The sequence below is a fragment of the Anolis sagrei genome, chromosome X, assembly GCF_037176765.1.
Source record: "Anolis sagrei isolate rAnoSag1 chromosome X, rAnoSag1.mat, whole genome shotgun sequence".
Lineage (NCBI taxonomy): Eukaryota > Metazoa > Chordata > Lepidosauria > Squamata > Dactyloidae > Anolis > Anolis sagrei.
In genome coordinates, this window is record NC_090034.1 from 75,057,167 (window position 1) to 75,070,398 (window position 13,232).

Here is a 13,232-nt window from a genome sequence, read left to right on the forward strand (position 1 = left end):
TGCCAGGCCATCAAATGCTAATCAAGGTGGTCAGTTGAAACATTCACACCTAGCTCCAGCAGACAAGAGTCCTTTGTCTCACCCTGGTCATTCCACAGATATATAAACCCTTTTTCCTAGTTCCAACAGACCTCACTACCTCTGAGGATGCTTGCCATAGATGCAGGCGAAAAGTCAGGAGAGAATGCCTCTAGAACATGGCCATATAGCCTAAAAAAACCTACAACAACCCACTGCTTTAGGTCCTCCAGCGCAAGTTAGCTTCAGGCAGACGGTGACCATACAGATGCACTGGAAGATCTAGTTGTAATGCTATGTCTTACATGAAGAACATGGCATATTAATGACACAGCTGAGCACAGATGGAAGTTGGCAAGGCCATGTTTAAAAGGCCTCCAAGTCTCTCGCTGGGAGCTAATGAGCTGATCTGCTTTTTGGAAGTCCATTTCCCTCCGGATGGCCCTTTGCAACCGGCTCCTCCTGCCTGCCTGCTTTGTTTTCTCACACGGCTTTAGCTTTAATCTACAGCATGTTCTGGGTGGATGAATCTATTAACAAGGCAGTTCTCACACTTATTGATTGGCTGGAATTAACAAGAGAATGGAGATGTAATTGGCCTTGTGGGAAAGCTTTTGAAAACAGCACCCCATAAAACTCAGAACTTTCCCCACATTCCTTATGGTATTTTCTGAATTATAGACACTGTGCTAATCCCAAGTCTTCCTTCTGTTCTGCGTTTCTGCTTTTTGTCTCCTCAAACACAGTTTCCTGTCTCCTATCTGCTTTTCCGCCATGCCTCTTTCCTTTTCATTCTCCATTGCACTTCATCATTCCGAAGTAGCGCTCTTTTCACTACCCCGCCTTATGCATGCCTTATCTTCTCCTTTCAGTTTCCTTGGTTTCCCACTTTCCAGCTATGTTTGTGCCTCTCTTTTGCTTGTCTCCTGCCCACTTTCCTCTTGCATCTTCTCTTCCAGTGAGCACTTCTTCAACTTCTTTTTCCTATTTCTTAGGTCACCAACCAGGCAGATGGCTTGCTGGTTAGCAATAGATCCTGGGAACAGGCTCTTCTTGAGCTGTTTCAATGAAATATTGGGGAGAACTATCGTATCATTTTGTGTTGCATGAGGTGCTCTGGGCAGATCTATTTCTGCGGAGCTAAAGGAACTGGTTCTGATTCTAAATGGAGCTATTTGTCTCCTTCAGAGTGGAGTATTGCAGTGTTTCTCAACCTGGGGGTCGGGACCCCTGGAGGGGTCGCGAGGGGGTGTCAGAGGGGTCACCTAAGACCATCAGAAAACACAGTATTTTCTGTTGGTCATGGGGGTTCTGTGTGGAAAGTTTGGCCCAATTCTATCGTTGGTGGGGTTCATAATACTCTTTGATTGTAAGTGAACTATAAATCCCAGCAGCTACAACTCCCAAATGTCAAGTATCATTTCCTCAAACTCCACCAGTGTTCACATTTGGGCATATTGAGGATCTGTACCAAGTTTGGTCCAGATCCATCATTGTTTGAGTCCACAGTGTTCTCTAGATGTAGGTGAACTACAACTCCCAAACTCAAGGTCAATGCCCACCAAACTCTTCCAATATTTTCTATTGGTCATGGGAGTTCGGTATGCCAAGTTTAGTTCAATTCCATTGTTGGTGGAGTTCAGAATGCTTTTGATTGTAAGTGAAGCCCAGTAACTGTAACTCCCAAATGACAAAATCAACCCCATCAGTATTCAAATTTGGGTATATTAGGTATTTGTGCCAAATTTGCACCAGTGAATGAAAACACAGCCTGCATACTGGATATTTACATTCTGATTCATAACAGGAGTAAAATTACAGTTATGAAGTAGCAACGAAATTAATGTTATGGTTGGGGGTCACCGCAACATGAGGAACTGTATTTAGGGGTTGCAGTATTAGGAATGTTGAGAAACACCGGAGTATTGGGTGAGCATCCAAGAGAAAGCTGCTGCTCAGAAGTGTACTCACTAGTTCCTCATTTGTGTCGTTACCAAAGCACAGAATGAAGAATCAAGGCAAGGTCTCACTCAAATAAGGCATCTCAACTGCAAAGAATTAAATTTTCTGAAGAAGGGGATTTCCAAATCACAACATACAAAGTACACCCAGGATTATAAATGTCTCTCAATAGTAATCCATCACCGTTAATCGGGACTATGGCGCAGCTGGCTGAAAGTCAGCTGCTTTAAGATCACTACTGACCGAAAGGTCATGAGTTCGAATCCAGCCAGGGTCAGAATGAGCTCCCGACCAAAATTGTGTAACTTGTTGTCGACCTTTGCAGCCCGAAAGACAGTTGCATCTGTCAAGTAGGAAATTTAGGTACCACTTATGTGGGGAGGCAAATTTAACTAATTTACGAGGTCATAAGCAATCTCCAGGAAGTGTGCAAAGAATGAGGAAAGTACTTCATCAGTGTCACAAACGGACGGTGAAGCGACAGCTCCCCTGGTGGCCAGAAGCTGGAATGTTAAATTGCCTCTGTGTCTGTATGTTGTGTGTCTATGGCAGGGGTCCTCAAACTAAGGCCCGGGGGGCAGGATCTGGCCCTCCAAGGTCATTTACCTGGCCCTTGCTCAGGGCCAACCTTCATTTGGCAGAAATTCGGCCCATTGGCTACACTGGGACAGTTTAAAGCAGGGGTCCTCAAACTAAGATCCGGGGGCTGGATACGGCCCTCCAAGGTCATTTACCCGGCCCTCGCTCAGAGTCAGCCTAAGTCTGAAACGACTTGAAAGTACAACAACAACAACAATCCTATCTCATCAGCCAAAAGCAAGCCCACATTCCCCATTGAAATAATAAGTTTAAATTTGTTAAAATTGTTCTTCGTTTTAATTACTGTATTGTTTTAAAGTGTTTTTTGCATTACAAATAAGATATATGCAGTGTGCTTAGGAATTCATTCATGCTTTTTTCAAATTATAATCCGGCCCTCCAACAGTGTGAGGGACTGTGACCTGGCCCTCTGTTTAAAACGTTTGAGGACCCCTGGTCTATGGCATTGAATGTTTGCTATTTATATGTACATTGTAATCCACCCTGAGTCCCCTGCGGGGTGAGAAGGGCGGAATATAAATACTGTAAATAAATAAATAAACATGTTTGAAACATGTGGGGAGGTCAGGACATGGGCCTCCATTCCCTCTAGAAATGGCCTGCAGCCATCCAGCTACTTAAATAAAACCTAAAACTTGGTCAGGGAAATGAGTCTCCTGGAATTAGCTTTTCCAAGGGCTTTTTAGATGTATTGCTTGTGCTGTCCTTGATATGTGTCGTGGTTCAACCAGATGAAGCTGAGGGGTTTAGGGGTTCAGGGCCTGATGGTTCTGTAGGTGAGCAATCAGAGGGGCATTTAGAGCAAAATTGTTCTGTAGCTGAGGGAACGGAGAGTGTCGTGGAGCAAGATGCTGTTGCTGAGACACAGTGTGAAAGTGGAACTGTTTTGGAATCCAACAGGCAGAGAGAAGAGGATAACATTAGCTCATCTAAGGGAGCAGCTGGCTTATGATAGAGATACCAGGCTGCTTCTGAGGAGGCAGAGATTCAGGTGCAAGAAAATCCATGAAAAAGAGAGGCAGAAGCAGGCCTCTCAAGGTCAAAGGAATGTGTTCATGTTTTGCAGTCCTTAAATTAGTGAGAGAGCTTTTAGGATTTTAGATCATGCAATGTTGCTACTGGAGTGAGGAACTCCTGTCTCGTTCCTAGTTCATGCCTTAGTTCAAGACTCAAGATTCATGCTCAAGTTTGTTCTTTGTTTTATGGATTTACCTTTGGATTCATGCCCATGTTTTGTTCCTTGTTTCCTGGATTCTCATTCATGTTTTAACCATTGTTTTCTGGATTTACCTATTGCCTTTGGGATTTGCTTCCTCTTTTAACTCTTGGATTTTTACCCTGCTATTTATTTAAGGTGCCTTTGGCCCTTTTTATATGTGTTTTAAGTATTTATTTGGCGTGTCAGAGCAACCAGTCCATTATATTACATTTCTAACAGAAACAAAGCAAACAAACAGACAAAATACAAAACTTGTGAGTTTGGTAGTTGGTTAAATGTCCTTTGACCAGTAGCTGGCCACTTGGAGTGCTTCTGGTGTTGCTGCAAGAAGGTCCCCCATTGTGCATGTGGCAGGGCTCAGGTTGCATCGCAGCAGGTAGTCAGTGGTTTGCTCTTCTCCACACTCCCATGTTGAGGATTCCACTTTGTAGCCCCATTTCTGAAGGTTGGCTCTGCATCTCGTGGTGCCAGAGCGCAGTCTGTTCAGTGCCTTCCAGGTCGCCCAGTCCTCTGTGTGCCCAGGAGGGAGTCTCTCATTTGGTATCAGCCATTGGTTGAGGTTCTGGGTTTGAGCCTGCCACTTCTGGACTCTCGCTTGCTGAGGTGTTCCAGCGAGTGTCTCTGTAGATCTTAGAAAACTATTTCTAGATTTAAGTTGTTGAAGTGCTGGCTGATACCCAAACAGGGGATGAGCTGGAGATGTCTCTGCCTTGGTCCTTTCACTATTGGCTGCTACTTCCCGGCGGATGTCAGGTGGTGCAATACTGGCTAAGCAGTGTAATTTCTCCAGTGGTGTAGGGCGCAGACACCCCGTGATAATGTGGCATGTCTCATTCAGAGCCACATCCACTGTTTTAGTGTGGTGAGATGTGTTTCAAACTGGGCATGCATATTCAGCAGCAGAGTAGCATAGCGCAAGGGTAGATGTCTTCACTGTATCTGTGTATCTTCACTGTGTTTTAAGTAATAAACTGTTTATTAGCATGTTAGGTTTCTTGGTGAGTTCTGTGAGCAAGCTGAACTCCTGCTAAGGTGCAACAATACATCAGACAAGATGAAAATAAGAGTGTATTCATTCTGCTGTCAAGACAGTCAAATGGTGTCCTATTGCAATTGTGTACAGCCAAGGACTTCATCCCACGCAAAAAGTAAAGCATTGGAAATTGTTGTTTTTCCCTTAAGCTTTGCAACAAATGATTTTACTATCCCATCATACGGTTTCCTTCGTTCAGATTTCTTTTCAAATTATCCATCTGTCTTCCCATCACATGGGAGACACTCTCATCCCACTCACTGTCTCCTCTGCTGTTTTCTTTTACTTGAAGAAACCCTCTGGAAGTACTTTTAACACGAGATCATTCAATGGGATTTCCTATTCTATATTATTCTGTTTTGCAATGTATAAGTACTGATATTTCTCAATTCAAAGGTAACTCTGTTGAATTTACATTGTTAAAAAAATATAAATTACCATTCCTTCCTCCTCGGTTTGAAAGATTATGGAGGAAGAAAGGATTCTATACTGTCCGTCTTGGTTCCTCTCTCCAGAACAACGTCATTGTTATCTTTCAAGCGGTCAATGGGAATTCCAATCACACGTTAAACTTCACGTTTTTACACATCTCTACGCGGGGAATTTAAAAAGTCAATTGCCAATTGACTTAGGAAGCGTAGAAAGAAAACACCACACTTCAGAAATGGCAAAATACCTGGAACACATGGTACAAGATTGTAATGTGATGGGTGTTCTGGTATGGCTGTACCAGGAGCTCCAACTTCTCATTATGTGGCCAAAGCACTTCGTCTTTGCCTCTAATATCCTTCCCTCCAGTGAGAAATCAAGCTTTATTTCCTCAAGTATGGACTGTTTGGATCTTCTTGCGGTCCAAGGCACTCTCAGAATTTTCCTCCCACACCACAGTTTGAAAGCGACTGTGCTGGTACGGCTGTACCTGGAGCTTCAACTTCTTTTTCTTTCTTTGAGTGCTTGCATGTATTCTAAGGTTCCATGCATTTTGCAATAAGGTGGCTTCCCTTGCGTTGCAATTATAGGGCCAATGACCCATCAATCATCATTAGGTTCTTTAGTTCCGCCCCTTTTTTTGGGTTTAGGAGGGGAAAAGGGGACCTCTAGTTCAGTTCACACAGAGAAGCCTTTCGTACAGGACGTGAATCAGTTCCACCTGTAGAAAGCTTCGTCTTTTACAGCTTTTGCTGGGGGGAATTCAGTCCCACAGCTCTACAGAGAAGCATAGCTTTTGCTGGGGGAATCCAGTCTCACAGCTTTATAGCCACCCTTCGCTGGGAATTGAAGACCTTCTTTCCTCTTGGAAATCTACAAAAGGACTGTGTTCGGTAAGGACCACTCACGGCAGCCATAATGCAATTTGGACCGGGTGTAGGGGCCCACGCCAACAGAGCCTAATACAAATTGCCCAGGTAGAGGTTAAAGATTTCCCTGATAGTGAAGAAACAGTTCATGAAGATAGTTGCCTGTCCCTTGTGGACAAGATTAAGAAAGCCACCAGTTGATTCAAAGCCTTGAAATATTTGTTTGATTTATTGAAGACCTAAGCACTAATAAAGAACTTTGTTAAACTTTCAAGTTTCTAAAGACTTTGTTTAGGGAAATCTATACGGCCTCTAATCCAAGGCACCCCCGGCGTCCCGTTGGGCATACAGAGCACCTCTTGTCTTCAGACCTTTTAACAGGCCCAGCGCGTGACAGCACAATGGGCTCCATTGGTGACCACTTCTTAAATGTGTCGAAACACTGATTTTATTGCGTGTGATGAAGTCCAATGTTACTTAACCCTGATTAAGTCCCTGGATCTCAGCTTGAGTCCCGGACACAGAAGTCTGATTGGGACTCCCATTGGCAACTCAGAGGAGACTATGTTTGCAGCTTTGAGAAGACCACAAGTAGACTTGCACCCCCAGTTCTGAATCATCAAATAGGCCATGGTTGCATTCAGGCGAAATACGGGGTTCCTAGGTTCTTGTGGGTTTTTTTGGGCTATAGGGCCATGTTCTAGAGGCATTTCTCCTGACGTTTCGCCTGCATCCTTGCCATAGACATCAGAAGAGCTGCAAGACCAAGAAGAAGCCACGAGAGTAAAGATGAAGATCCACCCAGAGGAAAAGTGTTCCTGCCATACATCAAGGGAACCACTGACCGCATAGGGAAGCTGATGAGGAAACACAACATACAAACAATCTACAGACCCACCAAGAAAATCCAACAAATGCTACGTTCAGCAAAGGACAAGAGGGATCCTCTCACCTCTGCAGGAGTCTACCGTATACCATGCAGCTGTGGACAAGTCTACATAGGGACCACCAAACGCAGCATTGCCCAAACACAAATCAAGGAACATGAAAAGCACTGCAGACTACTTCAACCAGAGAAGTCAGCCATAGCAGAGCACCTGATGAACCAGTCTGGACACAGCATATTACTTGAGAACACAGAAATGCTGGACCACTCCAACAACCACCATGTCAGACTACACAGAGAAGCCATTGAAATCCACAAGCATGTGGACAATTTCAACAGAAAGGAAGAGACCATGAAAATGAACAAAATCTGGCTACCAGTATTAAAAAATTCTAAAATTACAACAGCAAAACAGCAGAGAGGAAACAACCAGGCACATCTTAACACCTCTCAACAAAAGATTTTCCCAGGCTCAGCCAGGCCTTCAAATGCTAATGAAGGTGGTCAGTTGAAACATTCACACCTAGCTCCAGCAGAGAAGAGCTCTTTGCCCCACCTCAGCCATGCCATAGATATATAAACCCACTGTCCTAATTCGAACAGACCTCACTACCTCTGAGGATGCTTGCCATAGATGCAGGCGAAACGTCAGGAGAAATGCCTCTAGAACATGGCCCTATAGTCTGAAAAAAACCCACAAGAACCTAGTGATTCCAGCCATGAAAGCCTTCGACAATACGGGGTGCCTACTTGTCAGTTCTGGACAGACCCTTTTACCAAGCGTCATTTACTTCCTGGGGATAAATGGAGTTGTAAGCAAATGTCTCAGAAACAAGAAAGTACTTGCCTTTTCCATATATACTGGGTTCCCAGACAGATCTGAGAGGTGCAGAAATTCTAAGTGGAGGCTGCCGAATTCAGCTAAAATGCTGCTTCCTGCGGAGGCCCATCCCCAGCTCCAGCTCATCCCGCTGCAGAGAGAGAGAAGACAAACGTTAGCACTAAGCACACAAAACAGAATCCCAGAACGATCTCCTCGGCCTAATCCTGGACATTGTCCCATCTGCTGCATAATATACTGAGGAAGTTAATGGTTTTCAATCAGTGTTCCAGGAAATACTGGGGTCCCTCAAGGACAACATCACTAATATGCAAGTCAGCTTGTGGACCTCTTCCAATTAGGCCCTTGGAACAAGCCAGGGAAATTTGTGGCATACATTATCAGGAAAAGGACCATTATGGAGCAATATAGTTTATGCATGCAAAATTCCCTAGGTTTCTCTCCCATTAAAAAGATCTCAGATACCAGGTGATGAGCCTCTATTCCTAAAACTGGATAGGAATCACACCAAGATGACGTTGGACTGCAGCTCCCATCAGCCCTAGGTCAACACAGCTTGTAGTGAGGAAGTATACAAATATATTTACTGTGGAGGAGCTATTAGGGAGAAATATAGAAAGGAACAAGACTCAATTTTTCACCCAGAAATTGGAAAGTAAATGGGAATATAAAGAAAGCGAGGAAATAATAAAACACATGATAGAGGCATTCAAAACCTCAGGCTGGAAGGACCACAAGAAATGGGATATAAAAACTGGGTATAAATATCTAGCTGATTACCTTAGAATCATAGAATCAAAGAGTTGGAAGAGACCTCATGGGCCATCCAGTCCAACCCCCTGCCAAGAAGCAGGAATATTGCATTCAAATCACCCCTGACAGATGGCCATCCAGCCTCTGTTTAAAAGCTGCCAAAGAAGGAGCCTCTACCACACTCCGGGGCAGAGAGTTCCACTGCTGAACGGCTCTCACAGTCAGGAAGTTCTTCCTCATGTTCAGATGGAATCTCCTTTCTTGTAGTTTGAAGCCATTGTTTCGTGTCCTAGTCTCCAAGATTATATTAGAGAAAGGAAAAATTACTATATGACTGGCCAAATCAGAAGGACATGGGAAGCAAAATGGAAGGGTCTCATTTACCGAATAAAGGGGAAAGATAAATATATGGTGTTAAATAGGCTATCCTCATGACTGAACAATTGTAATAAACACAACAAAAGTAGTTAACTGTTCCTGGGCCGGGGCGGGCCGGGGGGGGGGGGGGGATAGGGTTGTGGAGGTGGTGGGATTGGGAAAAATACTGGTACGACTTCACTACCTCTGAGGATGCTTGCCATAGATGCAGGCGAAACGTCAGGAGAAAAATTGCCTCCAGAACATGGCCATATAGCCCGGAGAAACCTACAACAACCCAGTGATTCCGGCCATGAAAGCCTTCGACAATACATTGGTCATGATGGCCAAAGAAGGGAAGGCTCCAAAAGCAACTGCCTAGTAGCAGAGCCCCAAAATACCACACAGGCGTTCTCTAAGATGGAAAGAACAACCTCCAGGTGGATCTTCCTCCTCTCCCTTTTTCTCTCTTTCTCTTTCTATCTCTCTTTCCACCCTTTTCCCCTCTCTAGGCTGAGGCTGGAAGCCCGAGGGCATGCCCTAGGCCTTTCCCTTGCTTTCCGTATGATTGGCTACTGCACTTATGCTAGAAATAAACATTAAATTAGACATACAAATGTTTGGCTCAGCATTTTGGAATCATTTGTTTTGTTGTGTGAGAGTGTGTTTTTATTTCAGTATTTAAGATGGCGGTTGCCTAGCAATTCATTTTGCCGTACCACTGGAGCAAAAGCAAGATTAATCGGGCCAAGTTATAAGGAATTTCTTGGGCCATCAATCCTGCTTGCTTCACCTCTAGTAATAAGTTATACTTTTAAACTAAAGGAACGCAAAAAGTGCATGGAGTGTGTGTGCAGGGGAAAGGAGGAAAGACTCTGTGCGTCCTTTTGCAACCCTTTGGTTAGCAGCGGGAAGGCTCCTGCTGATTTCTTCCCTCATCAGACCTATCATTGTCATCATCATCATTATCATCAAGCACTATCATAATCTTCAGGGTGATTTCTCTCACCCCAAGGGAGTAAACTCCTGTGCGTTCATTTAGTTCTCACCCAATCTCCATACTCACTCCAATCAAGGCTTATTGTTTTTTCTCAGACTGCAAAGATCCAAGAAGCTTCCAAATACTTTAGCGTGAGCCAAGGTCATCCATGAGATGTGAGGAGCTGCCAGAGTTTGGAAATATTGCTCTTCTTCCTCCTGCTCTTGATGTTGTGATTATGATGATGATGATGTTGTTGATTATTATTATTTGAAACACAACAAGATGAGTCCACAGCAGACACTCTACTGGTTGTTGTACTGGATCACACGTTGGACACTTCCCAAGTGTCTAGGACGGTGTGATGTATCGGCGAATAATAATACAGATCCCAGTATAAGGTGGCCTTCTGCAGCTGGCAGATGGTAACTTTGTCAGTGGCGATTGCGTTTAAGTGAAGGCCAAAGTCTTTAGGCACTGTACCCAGTGTGCCGATCATGACTGGGACCACCTTGACTGGCTTGTGCCAGAGTTTTTGCAGTTCGATCTTTAAGTCCTCATATCACAGTGGTTCTCAACCTTGGGTCCCCAGATGTTTTTGGCCTTCAACTCCCAGAAATCCCAACAGCTGGTAAACTGGCTGGGATTTCTGGGAGTTGTAGGCCAAAAACATCTGGGGACCCCAGGTTGAGAACCACTGTATATCGTGTCAGCTTTTCCAGTTGTTTTTTCTTCAATCCTGGTGTCACCTGGGATTGCAACATCGAAGATCCATACTTTGTTTTTTAACACGATGGTGAGGTCAGGAGTATTGTGCTCCAAAACTCTGTCTGTCTGAATTTGGAAGTGCCAGAGTAGCTTGACGTGTTCATTCTCTGTAACTTTTTCTGGCATATTATTATTATTATTATTATTATTATTATTATTATTATGGACTGCAGTTTTCAGAATTTGGGACCTTACAAATTTCGGCTTGACAAGGACTGGGCAACCTGTTGCTCTACTTGCAAACACCTCTGCAAGGGATACAGTTCAGATCTTTGGCAATAGTGAGCTGTCCTTTCCTAGAAGCTAACTATGAATGAAAGTACCGTATATTCTCAAGTATAAGCTGACCTGAATATAAGCCGAGGCAGCTAGTTTTATCACAAAAAATGGGAAAACATATTGACTCGAGTTTAAGCTGACGGTGGGAAATGCAGCAGCTACTGGTCAATTTCAAAATAAAAATAGATACCAATACAATTACGTTAATTGAGGATAAATGTTTATGAATATTTACATAAAATTGTAATTTAAGACTGTCCAACTCTGATTAAACCATTACTCTGCCCTTCTTCAATGTAAATCTGCTTATGTATACTTCCAATAACAATAGAGTAAAATAATGGAAATGTAACAATAATAGAGTAAAAAAATAAATGTAATAAACATAATAATAGAGTAAAATAAATGCATTAATAACAACAATAATAAAGTTAAATTATAAATGTCATAATAACAATGATAAATAGAGAAAAATAATAAATGTAATATAATAATAATAATAATAATAATAATAATAGAGTAAAATAATAAATAATCTTGACTCAAATATAAGCTGAGGAGGGCTTTTTCAGCTTAAAAACAGGGCTGAAAAACTAGGCTTATACTCGAGTATATACAATATTCAGAGGAAGGAAGGAAGAGGTGGTGGGAATTGCTCTACACATTGCTGGCCAAAGACCCTCAGAGATTCCCCTTTATGTGGTTCTTGGAAAGTTATGGATTTCCATTCTTGGTCCTAAATTCTAGAGCAGTGTTTCTCAACCTTCCTAATGCCACAACCCCTTAATACAGTTATTCATATTTTGGTGACCCCTAAACATAACATTATTTTCATTGCTACTTCATAACTGTCGTTTTGCTATTGTTATGAATTGTAATGTAACTACTTGATATGCAAGATGTATTTGCATTCACTGAACCAAATATGGCACAAATATGCAATACGCTCAAAGTTGAATACTGGTCGGGTTGGGGGAGGTGATATTGTCCTTTGTGGTTGCTGGGATTTATAGTTCACCTACAATCAAAGAGCATTCTGAACTCCACCAATGACGGAATTGAACCAAACATGGCACACAGAACTCTCATGACCAACAGAAAATACTGGAAGGGCTTGGTGGGCATTGATCTTGAGTTTGGGAGTTGTAGTTCACCTACATCCAGATGGATGTTCAGATGGAATCTCTTTTCTTGTAGTTTGAAGCCATTGTTCCACGTCCTAGTCTTGAGAGCAGCAGAAAACAAGTTTGCTCCTTCCTCCCTATGACTTTCTCTTACGTATTTATACATGGCTATCATACTCGAATACGTGGTCATTACTGAAGCTAAATGCTAGGACCTGAAGGAGAGATACAGAAGGAAATGCTCCTTCACATACTGCTTAGTGAAACTGTGGCACTCACTGACACAATATGTCGAGATGGCTGTCAACTTGGCTGCTTTGAAAAGGCTTCTGGATAAATTCATGGAGCTTGGCACAAACTTGTGCACCAGCTGCGCCCGTACCTTGGGAAGTCTGACTTGGCCACGGTGGTCCACATCCCGTTTAGACTACTGCAACGCTCTCTACGCGGGGTTGCCTCTGAAGACTGCCCGGAAGCTGCAGCTAGTCCAACGCTCGGCAGCCAGACTACTAACGGGTGCGCTGGGTACAGGGAGCACACCACTCCGCTGTTACACCAGCTCCACTGGCTGCCAATTAGCTTCCGAGCACAATTCAAAGCGCTGGTGTTAACCTATAAAGCCCTAAACAACTCCGGCCCTGTTTACCTCTCTGAACGTATTCTCCCCTATGAACCATCAAGATTTTTAAGATCATCTGGAGAGGCCCTGGTCTCGGACCCACCGGCCTCGCAAGCGCGTCTGGTGGGGACGAGGGACAGGGCCTTCTCGGTGGTGGCCCCTCGACTCTGGAACTCTCTCCCACTGGAGATCAGAACCGCCCCTTCTATCCTGACATTTAGGAAACAGGTGAAGACTTGGTTATGGAGACAGGCATTCGACGAGTGAGCCAACACCCTGAGATATGGATGGAGGATGATGAGCAACGATTTTAGTGTGACGAATGACTATTGTAGTTATTGAATGTAATTGCTGCTTTAATTGTTTTACTGTAATATGAATTATGATGTTTTTATTGACTGTATGTGATATTATGGTTGGAAACCGGTCTGAGTCCCTCAAGAGAGGTGAGAAGGTCGGTATACAAAACTTTTAAATAAATAAATAAATAACAATC

General features: G+C 43.4%; 1 protein-coding gene across 1 annotated transcript in view; it reads right to left on the bottom strand.

Moving 5' to 3' along the window:
* Positions 1–13,232, bottom strand: part of MAN1C1 (mannosidase alpha class 1C member 1) — a 287,547-nt gene that overhangs the window by 35,431 nt on the left and 238,884 nt on the right. The window contains exon 6 of the mRNA XM_060784442.2: positions 7,864–7,987. Coding sequence (XP_060640425.2) covers positions 7,864–7,987 — 124 coding nt within the window. The remainder of the gene's footprint in view (positions 1–7,863; positions 7,988–13,232) is intronic.